General features: G+C 43.6%; 1 protein-coding gene across 1 annotated transcript in view; it reads left to right on the top strand.

The window, feature by feature from the left end:
- The window catches only part of LOC126335871 (uncharacterized), a 1,498,073-nt gene that overhangs the window by 1,031,721 nt on the left and 446,386 nt on the right, over window positions 1–19,966 (top strand). Inside the window, exon 5 of the mRNA XM_049999344.1 lies at window positions 11,302–11,364. Coding sequence (XP_049855301.1) covers window positions 11,302–11,364 — 63 coding nt within the window. The remainder of the gene's footprint in view (window positions 1–11,301; window positions 11,365–19,966) is intronic.

The following is a 19,966-nucleotide window of genomic DNA, read 5'->3' on the forward strand; positions in this document are numbered from 1 at the left end:
ACAATCGCAACGACTTGAGCAAATGTGGACCAAAAGATGCCCTATAATGCCGTTACTACTAATTATGCTAACTGCATTGAATCGGCATGAGACTTGCAGAACGCTACCATTGTGGGTGTGGCTGTGTGTTACAATATTAGGGTCGAGCTTCTGTCGTCATGAAGTCAGGACCCTCTCGTGTGCTAAGATACGTGTCAAATGTGCATGGCGCTCCGTTTTCGAACGAAAGCTACTGATGTGCACTAGATGTTCACAGCTCCCTGTCTCCCAGTGAGCTCTTACACTTTTTAGCTAAAACACACAACCAGTTGTTCCTTCCCCCAAAACAGAAGATGCCCGCCAATCGCAGAATATGAACACTCAGCTGACCAAAGGCTAGATTCCTTCACGCACAAAAATTCCTCCAAGAAAAAGGATCCATGGCAAAACGCCAGTGACTTTTCTATTCGCCCTTCTTCTCTCAAAATGCTGACGCTTCTGCTCCGTCTCCGTAACGTCATTAACATTTTTACCAGTCACACGTTTTCGTGACCATCATCTAGCCTTGCATCAAAGGTCCTCTGAAAACAAAAACGGCCCTCGAGGCTAAGTTATTACTTTTATACAAGCCCTATTCCTTTACTAAAGCGTAAGATAGTTATTTCCTGAGAACACTCCGCTCACGGAGTCCCTTCCCTGACCTCAAGTTGGCCGCTGGGGAGGGCTCGGTCAAAAACGCACAATAGCTCACACCTCCCATAGCTGTTCCGGCATGGTGACTTTCCTGAAGTCAACATCAGAGGCTGCCCGCCATTGCCAATGCAAGGCGGCAACTTCTCTTCTTTCCATCAGTCAATGCATTGCCTGTCCCAGACCCAACATGTTTCCCATTCTCATGCACTCACAGAAAGAACAGGAAGACTTGCACCAATTCAAATATATTTGATATAAAGTTAGTTAGAAGGCAGTACGTACAGTCACTGTAATCCAATTCCCTTCAGTAAAACATTGTTATTGTATTCTGACTTGTCATTATCATCTAATTACCGTGTTATTCTCATATTAAATGAGAAGGTACATGTGAATGGCTTGCTACTTTTCAAAACAAATACACTTTCACAATCACTAAAACTAAATTAAAGATATTTACTAACAAAAGCAATAAATTTCCTCGATCTGACTGCGATCATTGTAATTCTTTTTCAGTATTACGTAATATATTTGTTTGTGCTCTGCAGAGCCAAAGAAACGGGAACACCTGCCTAATATAGTGTAGGGCCCCCGCCCGCATGCAGAAGTGCCGCAACACGACGTGGCATGGACTCGACTAACGTCTGAAGTAGCGCTTGAGGAATATGACACCATGACTCCTGTAGGTATGCTCAACAATGTTCATGTCTGGGGAGTCTGGTGGCCATCGGACGTGTTTAAACTCAGAAGAGACACTCTGTAGCAATTCTGGACGTGTGGGGTGTCGCATTGTCCTGCTGGAATTGTCCAATACCGTAGAGGTGCACAATGAACATGAATGTATGCAAGTGATCAGACAGGATGCTTACGTACGTGTCACCTGTCGGAGTCCTATCTAGATGTATCAGGGGTCCTATATCATTCGAACTGCATACGCCCCACATCACTACAGAGCCTTCGCCAGTTTGAACAGTCCCCTGCTGGCATGCAAGATCCACGGCTTCATGAGGTTGTCTCCATACCAGTACACGTCCATCCGCTCGATACAATTTGAAACGAGACTCATGTTTCCAGTCATGAACGAACCAGTGTTCAGTGTTGACGGGCCCAGGTGAGGCATAAAGCTTTCTGTCGTGCAGTCATCAAGGGTACACGAAAGGGCCTTCGGCTCCAAAAGCCCATATCGATGGTGTTTCGTAGAATGGTTGACACGCTGACAATTGTTGATAGCCCAGCATTGAAATCAGCTGCAATTTACGGAAGGGCTGCACGTCTGTCACGCTGAACGATTCTCTTCAGTCGTCGTTGGTGTTTCTCCGGATTCCTGATATTCACGGTACACTCGTGAAATGGTCGTACTGGAAAATCTCCAGTTCATCGCTGCCTCAGAGATGATCATACACGTATAAATTCATATTAGAGACACACCCTCCACCCAAAAAATTAATTACAACGGAGAAATGAATTGACATTACATGTACAGAATATTATCAGTTTCAGTAGCAACCTAAAACAGATTTGCATGCTACCTGGGAATAACGGAATATTTTGGAAGCACCTTGGGCGACACGGGTGCATGGCCAAGCAGCAGAACAGTCAGGACCCCTGCTGAGTCATGCTCAAAAGGCCCGTGAGGAGATGTGCTCATTGCCAAAGCTGTGCCACCATGCAGATGGACAAAAGTTAGCTCGTGCAAATATTTTTATGAGATGGAGTGAGGAGGATTCTTAGCACAAGGAGATATTTGTCAGTCAAATGCAGAAAGTCGAGTTTTCGGATGGTACTGGAGATCATTATCCTTCAAGTGAAAAGAGTGCTCCAAGCTAAGCTTTTGAAGAGTGTGAGACACCGGCAAATGTATAACTGTTACCATATAACTTTGTTTAATGGCATGCGACCTACAGACATCGGTTCATCCAATTTTTTCGACAGTGGCAGAGAAGCACGATAGTGGCAGAAGGAAGCTGCCTCATTGCCTCAGGAGAGAGGCATGGCAAAAAGGAAATCATTGGTTAACCAAGCAAAACATAGCCTAGAGAAGGGGTCGACGCTCTCTCACGAGCACTTTGATCAGTCTGAGCACAAAGATTCAAAGCCCAGCCAATCAAGTTTAACTATTCAAGGTCTCCTTGTCGGACACCCTCATAAATGAATCATTTCAATTCTTTTTCTTGCTTGTTAGTCTAATTCAGACGATTTTCTCTTGTCTCTCAAGCACTGCTGCCACTGCACCATCTTCGTCAGCCCCAGCCACCACTTAGCCACAAGAAAGGGTCACTGGCTACACTACCACAGTTTGAGGACACAGTAGTCGTACTTCGGTCACTGTCAGCTACGCTATGTTGAGACTGAGCCTCTACTGCGTGAGACGTACGGAATTTCAAGTCAACTATAATTTTACAATCTCAGGGCCTGACTCTGAAAATTTACCTTGTGAAGTCATGATCAGTTTGCTACCAAAATCCACAACAGGTGTGACGTATTGCCTTCAATAATTTTACGCATTACCTTCAATAGTTCCATGTATTACTTTCTGTAGTTCTTTTCTATGCTAACCAATTTCACAACATTCACTCGGCACTTGCGCGATTCATCCTAAATTTTCCCTCCGACCCTCATGTTAGATTCATTAGATTTGCATTTGCACAGGTTTCCATTATTAAATGTTTATTAAGAAGTTGGAACTGGTTTCCTTTATCGTGTATGAAGAATTAATTATCAATGAGAGTATGTGTATGATTTAGCCTTAATTGTTCATTGTCTAACTTTTGTATGCAAGCAAATGCAAGTGATTGGAACACATTTATCACTTGATGTTTTGATCGGTTCCTCCCCAAAAATGTACCATAAAACGTTGACACTATGCGCCAGAAACGATTCTGAGACCACCAGGCGAAATATTGGTCACCCACTCAAAAGACTACACTGGTCGCTTTGGAGCGCTGAGCTGGTGTATGACTAGTACCAGGCGGTCACGTGACCCTCAACAACTGACGAAAGTCATGGCAGACATGTGAGGTGAATGTGCCAGTTGCTTCTATGGAGTCATCGCAGTAGCATGAGTGGACGTGAAAACGTTACAGAATAGCATTAAAGAACTGGAGCATACCTATTACCATATGATGCAAGAAGATGCCATATCAACGGCGGCTAACCAATGCGTCTACAAGGAATGTTGTTCCATTCGTAGCCATGTAAGACAGCGGAAGATCGGTAGCTGTAAAAACATTCCAACCGACAGGGAGCGGAGGTGAGATAAACTCCTTGGCAGTGGCAATGTTGTTTAAAACTTACAGAAATTTCTGCTGTCCGTAAATGCATGTCTAATTCAAGCAGTCCTTGTGAACATAGTGAATAGAATTGGATGTAATTGAAAGGGTACTTCGCATCAGGCCTCTGGTCACAGCAGCACGTCATCGCCCGGCGAAACAACGCAGAAACTAGACACTAGCTGACCGGAGGTGTATCGTCTAGTCCGATTATTCGCGAGTTTTCCTCTTTTCAAATGATACCAGACGTCTAAAGCACTGTGAGCTCAATAAGGCGTTTGACTGAATTTCGTAAATGGCGTAGTGTATGCCAGAGTGTTTGATGGCGTTTTCCATACCATGACTTCGCCTCACTCATTCTGTTACCGTGAACGTAAACTAGGATGTTCATTTCAACATTCTCGGTGAGCAAATGTTTCTCGGTGGCCTCTTCGCTGTTACGAAAGACTACAGAATTCAGTAAAAAAATGAGAACACATTTCTCTGTTATTGTCTGTGGGCACAGCAATTAGTGAACAAATGGTACAAATGGCTCTAAGCACTATGGGACTTAAAATCTGAGGTAATCAGTCCCCTAGAGTTAGAACTACTTAAACGTAACTAACCTAAGGATATACGCACATCCATGCCCGAGGCAGCATTCTAACCTGCGACCGTATCAGCATCGCGGTTCCGGAGTGAAGCGCCTAGAACCGCTCGGCCACAGCGGCCGGCAATAGTGAACATCTGTTAGTGTTTTACTGCAAGAAAATTCACAGCTGTGTGTAAATGCAGAGTGTACACTAGTTCTAATGGAACCAGTTTGTGTTTTGATAAGTTTTTGAAAGGCTTTTACTCCGTAGTTTTATCTTTGCATAACAGAAGCCTACTATTATACGTGAAATATACAGGAGACAGTCTCGATCGTTGCTAACATCTGCCTAACTGTAACAGAAGGTGATGCGTGCCATTTACCTTGTGGAATAGTAGCGTGCCGTTACGCTGGTAAGTGCAAAGATAAAACTATAACGTAGAAGCATTTCACTACCTGCTGCACTTACTCGGAAATGTGAGTACAGTTTACAGTTACAACACCAACAAATGTATACTGCATGCTGTATCCACGGACATCAACAGAGTAATGTGCTATGATTTCTTTACTGCGTTTTTAGGTTATCAGTAATAGCAAAGTCTGAAAGAGAGAAAATTAAAATTTGAAAGCAAATTGAGAAAGTTTCTCCGGTGACAACTCTTATTTTATAGAAGAATTTCTATTATCACTGTTGTTACATGGAGGTTTATTCCAAAATTTGCCCGTAACCTGCTTTATAACTTTATAAGTCAGATCATTAATCCTACATGACATTACATACGATATTCATTACCGCCAACGATTGCATTGTTAATTATCCATAATTCTCCTTTCCTCTTGATAGGGTGATACAGTCCCGTTATTTTGGTAGCCTTGGGGGCTTTTAGCTGGCTCGTAAACGGGAAGTTGTAAAGTTGTCTGGTGCTGAAAGACATTCTCCGCAAAGGTAAAAAGCAGCCGAAGCCAGTTGGCCGAGTCCACACAGCAGGTGCATGGAGAAGGCCATGCGGCATGCTATGAAAGCTGCAATGTGCGAGAAGCGTAAGGAATACGTTTTAGCTGAGATAATAGCGTGAAGGCAAGGTAAAAGCACAAGCCTTTGTAGCGCTGAAGCAGCCGTTAAACCCTGGTGCGGCCTGCTGTAATGTCTGTTCAAATTATAGTAAAGGGTTCTCTTGTTGGCTCGAAGTAATTATTTCTGCAGAAGGGGAAAGTTTCCGCTCAAGCGTGCGTGCAGGGCTTTGATGGGCCATGACTTAATATTCTGTCATGTAGCGTAAAACATTTTCTGTCTTCTACCCCGCGCCGCCAGATAGTGGTTCAGGGTTGTGTTGGGTTGTTTGGGGGAAGAGACCTAACAGCGAGGTCATCGGCCTCATCGGATTAGGGAAGGATGGGGAATTAAGTGGGCCGTGCCCTTTCAAAGGAACCATCCCGGCATTTGCCTGGAGCGATTTAGAGAAATCACGGAAAACCTAAATCAGGATGGCCGGACGCGGGATTGAACCGTCGTCCTCCTGAATGTGTGTCCAGTGGGCTAACCATTGCGTCACCTCGCTCGGTCATAGTGGTTCACCGTACAATATCTGAAAGAGTAGGAAATTGTTAAACTTTTTTTATAAAACTGTCGTCGGTCCACTACAATTGGCTGGTTAGATCCCGACGCTGGCAGAATCAGCTACGTTTTGGCGATTAAAGTAAGAAAACACTTGTTGGAAGATAGCCATAGAAGATACTTGCACTCGGTCAATCTGAGGCCGCTACTGCAGCCGTCTTTTAGATTCGGACAGTTTAAGAGCGGAAGCATGCGCCTTCGTTGCATACACGGGAACTAGGTGACCATAAAGTCAAGTAATTCGCATCGGGGTCTCATTTCATAGATCTAATCGTCACAACCAACTAGCTGTACCCATCATGCACTTTAACAGCAGTATTTATTTTCGTCTTTTCCGGGACTCTTTCTTTATATTACTAACCTTTTATGCAATCATTGGCCGTATCCGCGACATTGTTTTATACTTTTTTTTTATGAATCCACCTACCAACGCCAAGGCTGTAGTTTGTATTTGCAATCGCTGCTGTGATGATTATAGGTTTATATTCTTGGTTCAGTGGGTAAATAATGTTTTGTAAGTCTTTTGGCAGTAAGACAGACTGTTATAGCAAGCTATAGTTTCTTTCGTAGTTTGCTGAACCTCTTCATTAATACACTATGTGATCAAAAGTATCAGGACACTTGGCTGAAAATGACTTACAAGTACGTGGCACCCTCCATCGGTAATGCTGGAATTCAGTACGGTGCTGGCCCATCCTTAACCCTTTGCTGAACCTCTTCATTAATACACTATGTGATCAAAAGTATCAGGACACTTGGCTGAAAATGACTTACAAGTACGTGGCACCCTCCATCGGTAATGCTGGAATTCAGTACGGTGCTGGCCCATCCTTAACCCTTTGCTGAACCTCTTCATTAATACACTATGTGATCAAAAGTATCAGGACACTTGGCTGAAAATGACTTACAAGTACGTGGCACCCTCCATCGGTAATGCTGGAATTCAGTACGGTGCTGGCCCATCCTTAACCCTAATGACAGCTTCTGCTCCCGCAGGCGTACGTTCAATCAGGTGCTTAAAGGTTACATGGGGAATGCGAGCCCATTCTTCACGGAATGCTGCACTGTGGAGAGGTGTCAATGTTGGTCGGTGAGGCCTGGCACGGCGTCCGCGTTCTAAAACATCCCAGAGGTGTTCTATAAGATTCGGGTCAGGATTCTGTGCAGGCAAGGCCACTACAGGGATGTTATTGTCGTGTAACCACTCCGCCACAGGCCGTGCACTATGAACAGGTTCTCGATCGTGTTGAAAGATGCAGTCGCCATTCCTGGATTGATCTTCAACAGTAGGAAGCAAGGAGGTGCTTAAAACATCAGGTAAGCCTGTGCTGTGATAGTGCTACGCAAAACCACTCCATGAAAAACATGACCACACCATAACAAAACCGACTCCGAATTTTATTGTTGGCGCTACACTCGCTGGGAGATGACGTTCACCGGGTATTCGCCATATCCACAGCCTGCCATCGGATCGCCACGTTGTGTACCGTGATTCGTTACTCCATACAACGTTTTTACACCTTTCAATGGTCCAATGTTTGCGCTCCTCACGCCAAGCGAGGCGTCGTTTGGCATTTACCGGCGTGACGTGTGGCTTATGAGCAGCTGCTCGACCATGAAATGCAACTTTTCTCACGTCCCACCTAACTGTCATAGTGCTTGCAGTGGATACTGATGTAGTGGATACTGATGGTTTGGATAGATGTCTGCCTATTACACATAACGATCCTCTTCAACTGTCGACGGTCTCTGTTAGTCAGCAAACGAGGTCGGCCTGTACATTTTTGTGCTATACGTGTCGCTACACGTTCCCATTTCATTATCATATAGGAAACAGTGGATCTAGAGATGCTCAGGAGTGCGAAAATTTCGCGTACAGATGTATGACACAAGTGCCACCCAATCACCTGACCACTTTCGAAGTCCGTGAGTTCCGCGGGGCGCCCCATTGTGCTCTCTCACGATGTCTAATGACTACTGAGGTCGCTGATATGGAGTACCTGGTAGTAGGTGGCAGCACAATGCACCTCATATAAAAAAACGTATGTTTTTTTGATTGTCCGGATACTTTTGATCACAGAGTGTATGTCCGAGTGAGGTGTGGCACCCATACCTTCATGCTTAACTGGACAACACTCAGTAAATTTCCCTTAATAAGTCACTGTGTATTGCGTTATCATATTTCCTTTCGATCTGCATGATTTTATGGGCGTTTTCCATTCTGTAGGTCACCGGGGATAAGATCTGTAACGTCCTATGCTAAACAGTTCAACAGTGGCCTCACATAACGTGTAAAAGGTGGTGGGTAGAAATTACTAATACAAATCTCTCTATAAAAAAAATTTAAAGAAAGAGAGTTCTAAATTGACAGCAAGTAGCCGTATTTAAAAATTAATTTATTATTTGAAGCCAGCCGAAGTGGCCGAGCGGTTCTGGTCGCTACAGTCGGGAACCGCGCGACCGCTACGGTCGCAGGTTCGAATCCTGCCTCGGGCATGGTTGTGTGTGACGTCCTTAGGTTAGTTATGTTTAAGAAGTTCTAAGTTCTAGGGGACTGATGGCCTCAGAATTGAAGTCCCATAGTGCTCAGAGCCATTTTTTTCTTTTTTGAACGTAAAATTATTCCTTCCACATCCTTATGATTTATCTTGATAATGATCCACGGAACAAAAAGCTAACTAACTAAACGGCTTTCAGGTAGATGCGTTCCACAGAGGGAAACATCAACAAGTGCTCACAGATCTAACTGTTTAGAACTCAAGTCTATATTTAAATGGTTTACCAGAATTTACAGGACGAATATACTAAAAATTGCAGTGTTTTCGGTTGTCAGTGTACAGACTGCAGCAATTTTTTCTGGAACTGCCAGCCCTCTGCTATGTGTGACTGCTGGTATTTGTATCTTACAGGCAGCGCCCTTTGCTGCTACAAGAGACCCGCTCGGCTATCGGCCACCTCATTCCAGGAGCGGCGTCGAGAAATAACCAGTGCGATACATGCGTTAATTACATCTGTGGGTCGTTGGACGGCACTCACCGCGCCACTAACGAGGTCACCTCGCCGAGCCGAGCCCAACAGCCACATCTACTGCCGGAGGGTGCGTAGCACGGCAGACCCTCCCCTCTCCGTGGAAAGCAGACGAAAGAGGCAAAGCCGTATGTAGGCTGTCTCTGGGTAACCTCAGGGATTTATTTCATTTCTACGTCAGTCTGCTAGAAGAAAAACGAAACAAAAAAAACGTTGCACCCTGAAGGAATTATCCAGATGGAACGGAAAACAGTCATGTGACGGTCATGTACAAACAAAATTACTGTTCCAGAAAAATTGGATGATTTATTGAAGAGAATGAGCTTTAAAAATTGTGCAAGACAATGAGACTTTGATCCACCTCTGGACTTTATGCAAGCTGTTATTCAGCTTGACATCGATTGACAGACTTGTCGGATGTCCTGAGGAATATCATACCGAATTCTGTCCAACTGAACCGTTAGATTCGCGAAAATCCCGAATGGTTGAAGGGCCCTAACCATAATACTCTAAACGTTCCTAATTGACAATAGATCCGGTAACCTTGCAGACCAAGGTGGAATTTGGCAAGCACGAGGGCAAGCATCAGAAACTCTCGCCATATGCTTGTGAGAATTGTCTTGTTGAAATGTAACACCAGGATGGCTTGCCATGAAGGAAAACAAACCGAGCGGTCTACGGCTCTGCAGTCATGGACTATGCGGCTGGTCCCGGCGGACGTTCGAGTACTCCCGCGGACATGGGTGTGTGTTCATACTTAGGTTAAGTAGGGACTGATGACCTTAGCAGTTAAGCCCCTTAAGATTTCACACACATTTGAACATTTTTTGAAGGAAAAGAAAGTGGGGCATAGAATATCGTCGACGTACCACTGTGCTATAAGAGTAGCCAGGGGTTTTGCTATGAAAAGAAATGGCATCCTAGACAATGACTCTTATCTGTCTGGCCGTATGACGGGCGAGGATCAGGTTGGTATCCCACCGCTGTCCAGGGCGTCCCCAGACACGTATTCAGCCAGGTATCTGATTGACAGGATTAGAACTGTCCTCAGGGAAGAGACCAGCTTCGGGCTGAGCCACGATGACCGGTAAAGATGTATATGGAGACGTACCGGACTGTAGAGGGATATCAACGTGACTGTCACCCCCCAAACGGTCTTATAACCAGGAGTGATGGTCTGGGGTGCTATTGCTTTTCAAAGCAGGAACCTATCCTGGGATTACATTTCAGCAAGATAACGCCCGCCCGGTCACGGCGTGAATTTCTACTGATTGTCTTTGGGCTTGCCAAATCCTACGTTGCCCAGCAAGGTAGCCGGATCTCTCCCCAGTTGAGAACGTTTTGAGCGGTATGGGTAGCGCTCTCCAACCGGCTCGGGATACTGACGATCTAACGCGTCACTTGGACAGAGTTTGGCACGATATCCGTCAGGAACATCCAAATAACTGCTTCCATAAGGGCCACAGGTGGTCCAGCGCGTTACTGACTTAGTCAATGTGTGAATCTCGATCTCATGATTTTTCTGCACATGCACATCACATTTCCCGATTTCCGTCCCATTCGGAACTTCTTTCTTCAATCTTACAATGTATTTTAGAAGTGGGAGGCTTTACAACAGTCCACAACTAATAAAGCATGTGGCTACTGTCTGGAAAGTAGATTGTTCCACACGTAAACAGTGATTCCTGCCAAACAGCACCTGAGTCCAAGTGCACGAATACATAAACACTGATTTTTAGGTTGGTAAAAGCTGAGTGCAACGTATCTGTGGTTACGCTTAGTGCTAGTGCAATCCCTTCTTTGGGGGCGACGAGCTACTTCACATTCACATTCAATTTTGCTGGAAGAAACTGAAATTTGCAACAGTTCGTTCTGCCCTTCTGGCTAGGGGAAAAAGGTAAAAATGAAGACTTTAATATTTAATCCGTTTTCCCGAGCATACTTCCCATGTGGCATACACTGCCCGCACAACAGTTGCCTATGCCCGGTAGTAAATTGACAGAGCAGTGCCTCATGCTTCACGTGATCCTTACGTTCATCAAGGCTGAAGCTGTGTTGTAAGCAAGCTTTACTCCAAAAACCCTGCTGAATGCTTACATTGTGTTTCCCTGAGAGCGCTGCCAGAAATAAACATTGTTCTTGTTGCACAGCACCGCCGAGGAAGCGCGGCTCCGTTAAGACGGGCCACGACCGCCTGCTAGCGTGCAGAGACGGTGAGTTCCGCTCTTTGCGCCTAAGCTTTTTTTTTCAGTACTTTCGTGGCTTTCTTCTCCAACAGCGTGGATGAATTCCAGTTTTCATTCTATTTCCATGTATTTCCAAACAGCACACGACAAGGAGTTGAAGAACTACAGTGAGTGACAGATAACCTCAGAACTTGTACTTAGTGTTCCTCTTTGCAGAACAATTCTCAGTTTTGTCACATTATGCAACTGGTGCCGTATAAGAGTAAATTTTGTTTTGAAGAAGTATCAAGTCTGCTATTGACTGCCTAAACAATATTTGCGTACAATTTCAGAAAATTCTAGTTATAAATCTACAAAGTTCTGTACGTTTAAATAGCTTTCATACAATAGGCTTAAACTGAATTTCCTTTTGTGTAGAAAGAATTGGTGACAATGTACTTAGTGTTATTACACTAAACAGTACACACCAACACTTTGGACCAAGAGCTTTTTTATCTGCACGCAGCACATTTATAAGCTTAGTAATATAAGTCTGTATCTTGATCGGTATCTTAAGTTCTGATCTGAACTAATTAACTCAAATTAATTAATTAATTGCAAGCTTTAAAACTTAGTCTCAGAGTATTTTTAAAGTCACAGCCTTTGTAAGACACCTCCGTCAGTCTGATTACTGACGTGATTCACCGTGGAATGGACTGGAAGATCTTTAGATGTAGCAGCGGTCGGTCTCCAAACACTCAAGGAATAACGACTGATGCGAATATCACCCTTGTTTTTGTAGACTATTTGCTTGTGGCCAGTCGGATATGTCTTTGTTCCAGAATGTTTCTCATGACTAGCTTCGACCGTTCTAGTTAGGTGGACACGAGCCATTTCGCGTTGGAAGGTGTAAGTCAAAATCCTAAGGTTCTTTTTAATATGATCGAAACACAGTAACATAGAGTTGGGTTGGGTAGTTTTGGGGAAGAGACCAAACAGCGAGGTCATCGGTCTCATCGGATTGGGGAAGGAAATCGGTAGCGCCCTTTCAAAGGAACCATCTCGGCATTTGCCTGGAGCGATTTAGGAAAATCACGGAAAATCAGAGTAACATAGAGGTCCAGGTGTCTGGTTAATCGTCATGGTTGACAAAGGTAATAAAAAATCCGGGTAGAAAAAAGTCCGTAGAATACTGTACGACCTATTCCACTCTACACTGTTCTCGCACACAGTTTGTAGATGATGCATGTTAAAGTAAATATGACACCGCCTAAAACTTGCATAATATAAAGTTGCGATTTATTTGAGCGTAGTCCGCTCTAAATGTATCTTCGTATCCTGGAATGAGTGTCTTTTAAGGTGGGAGCTAAGACGGGTCTTATGCGACTTCAGTAGTTCGTGTGGTACAATATTCTCCCATGAATTCATTTTTGTCTGCAAATATTACTGCTCACAGAGAATAATTATTTTTCACGGCCACAGGTTGTAAAGGTACTTTCGACTACACTGCAGAAGTGTCACTGGGAAACCCTTTCACATCCTCTATTCGGTCCCGATCTGTCACCATGCAATTTCCATATTATTGAATCCCTGAAAAAAGACATTTGTGGTCGTCAATTTGCTTCGGATGAAGAGGTGTACGCCTGGGTACAATCACGGTTTCATAGGCAACCGCAAATATTTTTTTAAGGCATTGAGATGTTTCTTTCACGGTTTCATAAATGCATTAACAGTTATGACGATTACTTTTAAAATAATAATCAGTTTACTTGCTTTTTTCCATATGTCTCCATTTCATTTAACCGTTCTTTGCATTTTGTATTGAGGATTAGATGTCTCCAACTACACTAGATGATGAAAAGTATGAGGAAACTTATTAGTGGACATTAATAACGAGAGAGTCCGCCCTTCGCTTTTATGACGCCTTGAAATGTTTGGGGACACTTTCAATGAGGTATCTGAATGTCCGTGGAGGAATGACGGCCTATTCGTCCTCCAAAGTTGAAACGAGAGACGTTAGTGATGTCGGACGCTGGGATCTGGACAAAAGTCGTCGTTCAATGTCATTCCAGCGGTCTTCCCTTAGGTTCAAGTTGAAACTCTGGATAGTCCAGTCCATTTCAGGAGTGCTGTTGCCCATAAACGATTGGCTCACAAATTTTTCTTCATGATAGAGTACATTGTCGAGCAGATACAAACAATAATCATCTCCGAATTGTTTCTCTACTGTGCGCAACATACAATACTGCAGAATGGCTTCATATCGTTTTACATTTAGTGTTTCCTTATGCGAAATAAGGAGATCACAGCCTAACCACGAGAAACACCCCCCGTATCGTAACAACACCGCATCTGTACTTCACCGTTGGCACTCCGTGCGATGGCAGGTAACATCCTCGAGGCATTCGCTAAATCCAAATCATTTCTTCGGATTCCCACAGGTCGTAGCGTGATTCATCATTCGTTTCCATCATCCACTGTCCAGTGACGTCGCTCAAGCGTCGCTTACCTTTGACTACAGAAATGTTTGGTTTGGTTCAAATGGCTCTGAGCACTATGTTACTTAACGTCTGAGGTCAACAGTCTTCTAGACTTAGAACTACTTAAAACTAACCAGCCTAAGTACATCATAAACAGCCTTGCCTGAGGCAGGATTCGAAACTGTGACCGTAGCAGCAGCGCGGTTCCGGACTGAAGCTCTTAGAATCCATCGACCACAGCGCCCGGCAAATGTTTTATTTATGAGGAGCTGATCGACCACTGCACTTTATCTTTTTTTTAACACTTTACAGTCACTGTGCTAGCCGGACTCCTGGTAGCACGTTGTTACTCATATGTGAGTCATTCTGCTGATTTTGAGCGATGTTTTGCATCCACCTTCTGCAATGGGCGTCGGCCCCTGTTCGTCAGTACACGAGCTCTGTCTGGTCTTGGTTTAGCTGATGTTGTTCCTTAGCGATACCATTTCAGAATAACGTCACCAGTTACTGATTCTGTGCTGATAACATCATAGTCCCTACCTTTCTTTCTATTCTGGCGAATCCGCCTCTCGTGGCATGTAGCTTTCGGTTCCGCATCACACAGTTACTTATCACCAGATACCTTTGATCAGACAGTGTAGAAGTTCCTGCACCTGCACCTTGTTCACAGGACGAAGTTGAGCGTACCCGAAATAAATCGCTGCCTTCAACTATGCATTACATCGGCCTAGCTTCAACGCTACGGGTACTTTACTGTATCTTCACCTACGACACTATGGGCCCTTCTCTGAATTCTGCAAAGAGTTTGCGGCGAGGCGGTTTAAAAATTGCGTTGTGTTGCGTAATTGTTTGACCACTGTCTTTCGTCGTACTGTGCACTACAATAAGTTCCACCTACCTCAGTACGGCGTCTGGTCACAAGCCCGATTCTCTGCATACGTGGATGCTGTTCAGACGATGTTAAAACAGCGTTGAAGAAAAACAACGTCAATACTTACGTTTTCAAAGTCCGCCTAAACTCTGGTAGCAAGCTATCCTGTAATATCTTATAACGATTTTCTGGTGGAGGGCGATTGCTTTATTCTTTTAGAAAAAATGTCAGAATTCCGCAACATGTTCTTTATTTCCTTAGGTTCAAAATTAAAGAGTTATCCATCATCCCGTATTTATTCAAACGACTTATATCAATGTCCTCAGCTTACAGTTCATACAACCCAGTATACACGCCAGACAGCCTGAAATTTACTGAAGTCCGACCCGAATTCTTACGTGATCTACAGTATACTAGTGAACTCACGTTGTTGTCTTAGCACCAAATTTGCTCGACAGGAAACCGACCAGACTCTAGCGGTTGCGAGCTATGTGTTCACCAACCAGTTTGCGCGAATTGCATAACCTATGTGTTGAAATATAGTGTCGTATGCCTCCTGAAACCAAGTATGGCCTTCTGGAATCCATACTACGTAAAATTGGTGCATTATTGATAACCAAATGTGGTCCAACACGCTATTAAGCAGTTGTACATAATGTTCTGACTCATCACTTAATGTAGGAATTGCCAGTTCACCATCCCCAACAGGGGTCTCCTTTCAGAACTCCGAAATTTGGTTGGAAAGGCCCAATGTCTCTACCAAAGTAGAAGTTGGAAAGCTGGAGAGCAGCTGAAACGTTACAAATATCCTAAAAGAAGCGTTTAGAATCTGTGACATCTAGGGACACTGTGCTACAAGTTGAATTTAGATTTAATACTTGTTCATGACGTGAAACAAACCAAGCAAAAACAAAAGCATTTGGCTAAATGATCATCAGTAATAACGAGAGAGTGAAGTAACAGAATTTTGTTTCAGGCAACTGAAACGAAACCTACACCAAACCCAGCTGTAGTAGTTTCTGTATCTGCTTTACAAGTTAAATACAGTGGAATAGAATTAATTTAATAGAAAGTTTGGGAATTAATACATTAATTCTTGGGATGTGAAAACTTAGTTTTTTTGTATGAGGTATACTACGATATGGAGAGGAAGTAAAATGAGCTTACTTGAAAATATAGGCTACGGTAGTTCTTCGATAGGTATAAACTGTTTGTGTCGTACGTCCTCTTTCAAAATTACACAAGTATAATACACTCTTGGAAAATACTGTAAGCTAGTGAAAGATGTTGACTGAACAACCTCACAGTGGACAAACTGTGAGAACAAAATACTGAACTCCAAAGACTAAATAGGTTCGAACAAAAAAAAAAAAAATGCTCTCCATCTGAACAGGCCTTGGAAGGCCCAATGGTACCGACCGGACGCCGTGTCATCCAGAGGCCTCAGGCGTCACTGGATGTGAATATGGATGGGCATGTGGCTCTCCCGCCCGTATGTCGGTTTAAGAGACCGGAGCCGCTACTTCTCAGTCAAGTAGCTCCTCAGTTTTCCTCACACGGGCTGAGTGCACCTCGCTTGCCGAGAGCGCTCGGCAGACCGGATAGTAACCCATCCAAGTGCTAGCCCTGCCCGACAGCGCTTAACTTCGGTGATCTGATGGGAACCGATGCTACCACTGCGGCAAGGCCGTTGTCTGTGTTCGAGTAAGGATTTCGATAAATCACAGTAGGCTGCAATTTAAGACAACAATAAAAAAGTAGTGTAAGACAGTGGACGTTAAAAGGAAGTTTAAGAAAATGAAAATTCTCCAAGGCAAGGACCAATACACGTCAACTGTAGTACAAGAGAAGACGAGTGGACTGTGGTGGATAATATATGTTAACAGCAGATAGAAGGGAAGAATGAAGAAGCGAAGTAGGTTGACGCTGAAGCCTTTCGTGAAGCGGCAAAGCGATCAAAGCATGCCAGAGAAATGAAAGATCAGAGAACAAACAAAATATCACAAGATGATATGCCTAATTTTTTGGAGTAAATTCCATATCGTACATTTTCTGGTTTCCAGTAGTAGTGTTCACTACGCAGTGAAATTCGATGAGGTAGCTTTGTCAGTTTGTGTGAGTTATGGGACTAGATAGCCCACAAGACTGTTGCTCTCAGAACAGTGTCTTTTGTATCTCATGCGATTCTCTTATTTTTGGGTACTGGAAAAAAAACATTAACAGACGACATTCTGCAGTGTTTCTTAAAATGGTACGTGTGACTAAATAATTCTGTCATCTCCCATAAAAGTCAGAAAATCAGACTGAACGATATATCTGCCCTATGGAATAAATGCAACGCTATTAAAACTAGTTCTGGGAGAACATAGATTCCCGTTTTAGTAGGCAGGATATAATTTTTTTTAAACTCCTCTAGTAGTCCTAACTAATTGAATCTGTCCGGTAGAAATCGAATATGGAGACATGAATGCTATTTTTCTTATCAAGGTAGGTTCAGTCGCGAAATTAGAACCACAGTGGAAATCTGAAGCTTTTTTCAGGTGTGTTGAGCTGTGTCTCTAGTATTTTCATCAATAGCGTAATGTCGCACTGTTCAGTATGAGCGTGTGGTGAACACATGAAGATGTCTACAACTGTAGTGTCTCCCGCCAAGCGTAAAGTGCGTGCTATCATTCGATGTCTCCATGCTGAGGCTTTATACCTGACTTAATGCAGCCCAGATAACGTTACTGTCATGTGCGACAGCAAAGTGCGGCAACTGTGCAGGAATTTTGAAGCAGGACCTACAGATGTTTATTGATGCTGGCGGTCAGGAAAGGAAGCGCGTGAAAGCTGATGGGCTTGTACAGCGAGAGGATCAGATGATTCAAGAACATCATCAACTAAGAGCAATTCAGAACAAGCAAAGAGGCATGTTGTCATCAGGCGTCTTTCTTCATGACAATGCTCGGCCACACACTGGGATGGAACAAAGACGTTCCTACAGCGTTGTCGATGGAAGTGTTTGATGGCCCGCCATACAATACGGACATGGCTCGCATGGCTATGCAAACAGCATTTTGCCGAAGAGAGCGAGATGCAGATAGTGTGGAGAATTGGAGTAAAGCACAGGTGGCTGCCTTCTAAGGGAGTCGGTGCAACGCTACGATAAATGTCTGAGTCGGAGCGTCGGCTATGTAGGGAAGTAGCTGGTAGATATAGATAAAAGCTGCATTTTCTTCCACTGTGTTTTACATTTCGCGCCTAGACCCTTGAAAGAAAACCTCACATATTAACCTAGAAACAACATAAATAACAGTGGTTAGATGTCAAACACATGGCGTTCGTCTGCTTAATGTAATATATACAATACGGATACTACCTTATAAAATTTAATTTACGATAAACGTTTGAAGATGTCAACTTACATACATTATTGATTGTTATTCGTTTTCACTTATTTTAATGGTTCAAATGACTCTGAACACTACGCGACTTGACTTATTAATTAAACCTAACTAACCTAAGGACATCACACACATCCATGCCCCAGGCAGGATTCGAACCTGCGACCGTAGCAGTCGCTCGGCTCGAGATTGTAGCGCCTAGAACCGCACGGCCACTCCGGCCGCCAGTGATTTCACTAAATGTGGAAATTCATGGGTAGGAAACATCAATACTTATTTTTTCTTTTATTTTCAGTACGTATCTAGACACTGTAAAATATCAGCGGATACTGAACACACCGAAAGAGATGTTTTTTTCCCATAATCTACATTCTCCCCCAAGTGATTATATTTATCCAACTTTAGAACCCACAAATTTAGGTAGTGAGTATGGCCGTGAGTAACTTGCTCACAAACGCAATTCAATATGCGCCGCGCCGCACGACCTGTCGCTGACCATCGCCCGACCGTCGCTGACGTCATTGCACCCGGGCATGTATTGGTCTCCATTATGCACGCGTATGAATGCGGTCGCGTGGACACTGAAATATGTGAACGTGACACATGACACGTGACACATGACACGTGACACGTACCCCACCAAGCGGCACAGCGTTGTACGGACAAGTGGTAAGCCTTCGCATTTAGCTCTCGGGAGTTATTGAGGCAGGCATTTAGTCGGTATTCGTGCAAAGGTTTTTACCAACATAAGGATTACAGAGCTGTTGACATAAATAGACTGATGGCCGTAAAGGGAGAAGAAAGTGATAAACAGAGATGATACCCGCAAATCCGAACTTATCCGATGATCAATTATTGTTCCTCTGTTTCACATACAAGAAGACAGTGAGTGATAAACAACAAAAATGCTACGTACAAAAACTTTTTTCATAAATATGTCCATGATTTGTCTTGCCTTTTGTTATTAATTTCTGCTGGTCTGTACAGTGCTGGATGACGTAATCGTACATGTATGACAAGAAATAACTGACGGTGCGTACGTGACGTAAGAAAACATAGCTGCAGCTGAAGTCTATAATGCATGGTGAAGATTCCTGTGGGTCTGTACCCACGACGAAAACGCCAACGACGATGACAACGACCGTCTGAGTCGCTTGACAAAGGTGTTTCAACCACACTGACGGAAATGGAAATTATGGCACCACCAAAACCTCGACCGAACTCTACCATACGGATGCCGCACTATTTCCATGCCTGTAAGATATGTTGATCCAGATGTAATCATTATGCGAGCTTACTGTCAGTATTTTCCGTACAGTGAAAAGCCCGTGATCTGCGCTATCCTTTACTGTATCTTACTGTGGTATCCAAAGGGGTGAAATATGCAACTATAAAACTCTTTGACAATCTACACACGCAAGAAAGTGTCTGACAGGTAGCTGAAGCCTTACCTTCTATATCATAGAGGAACACTTCACCACAGATAATTGACCATTTTAAAAATAAAAAAGACTGCAAATTTCAAGCATGCAACCATACAAATATTATTTATTCTTTTGTATTTAGTTGTGTATAAGTGTCCCATGTTTTTTCTGTTCATACGTTCCACTTCCTTTTGGCCATCTTCTCACTGGTTTGATGCTGCCCAATACGAATTCTTCTCCTGTGCCAACCTCTTCATCACAGAGTAGCACTTACACCTCAGTTGAGTTTTGGATATATTCCAGTCTGCATCTTCCTATATAGTTTTTAATCTCTACAATTTTTATTCTCGACGGCTCCCGCTAGTGCAGTGTAAGTTATTCCCCTATGATTCAACACATGTCCTGCCCCTTTTCCTTGTCAGTGTATTCCCTTTTTTTTCTCTGATTGGAGTATCTTCCTGCTGGTCATTTACCCCCGTTATGTAATGA

Source organism: Schistocerca gregaria, chromosome 2, assembly GCF_023897955.1.
Source record: "Schistocerca gregaria isolate iqSchGreg1 chromosome 2, iqSchGreg1.2, whole genome shotgun sequence".
Lineage (NCBI taxonomy): Eukaryota > Metazoa > Arthropoda > Insecta > Orthoptera > Acrididae > Schistocerca > Schistocerca gregaria.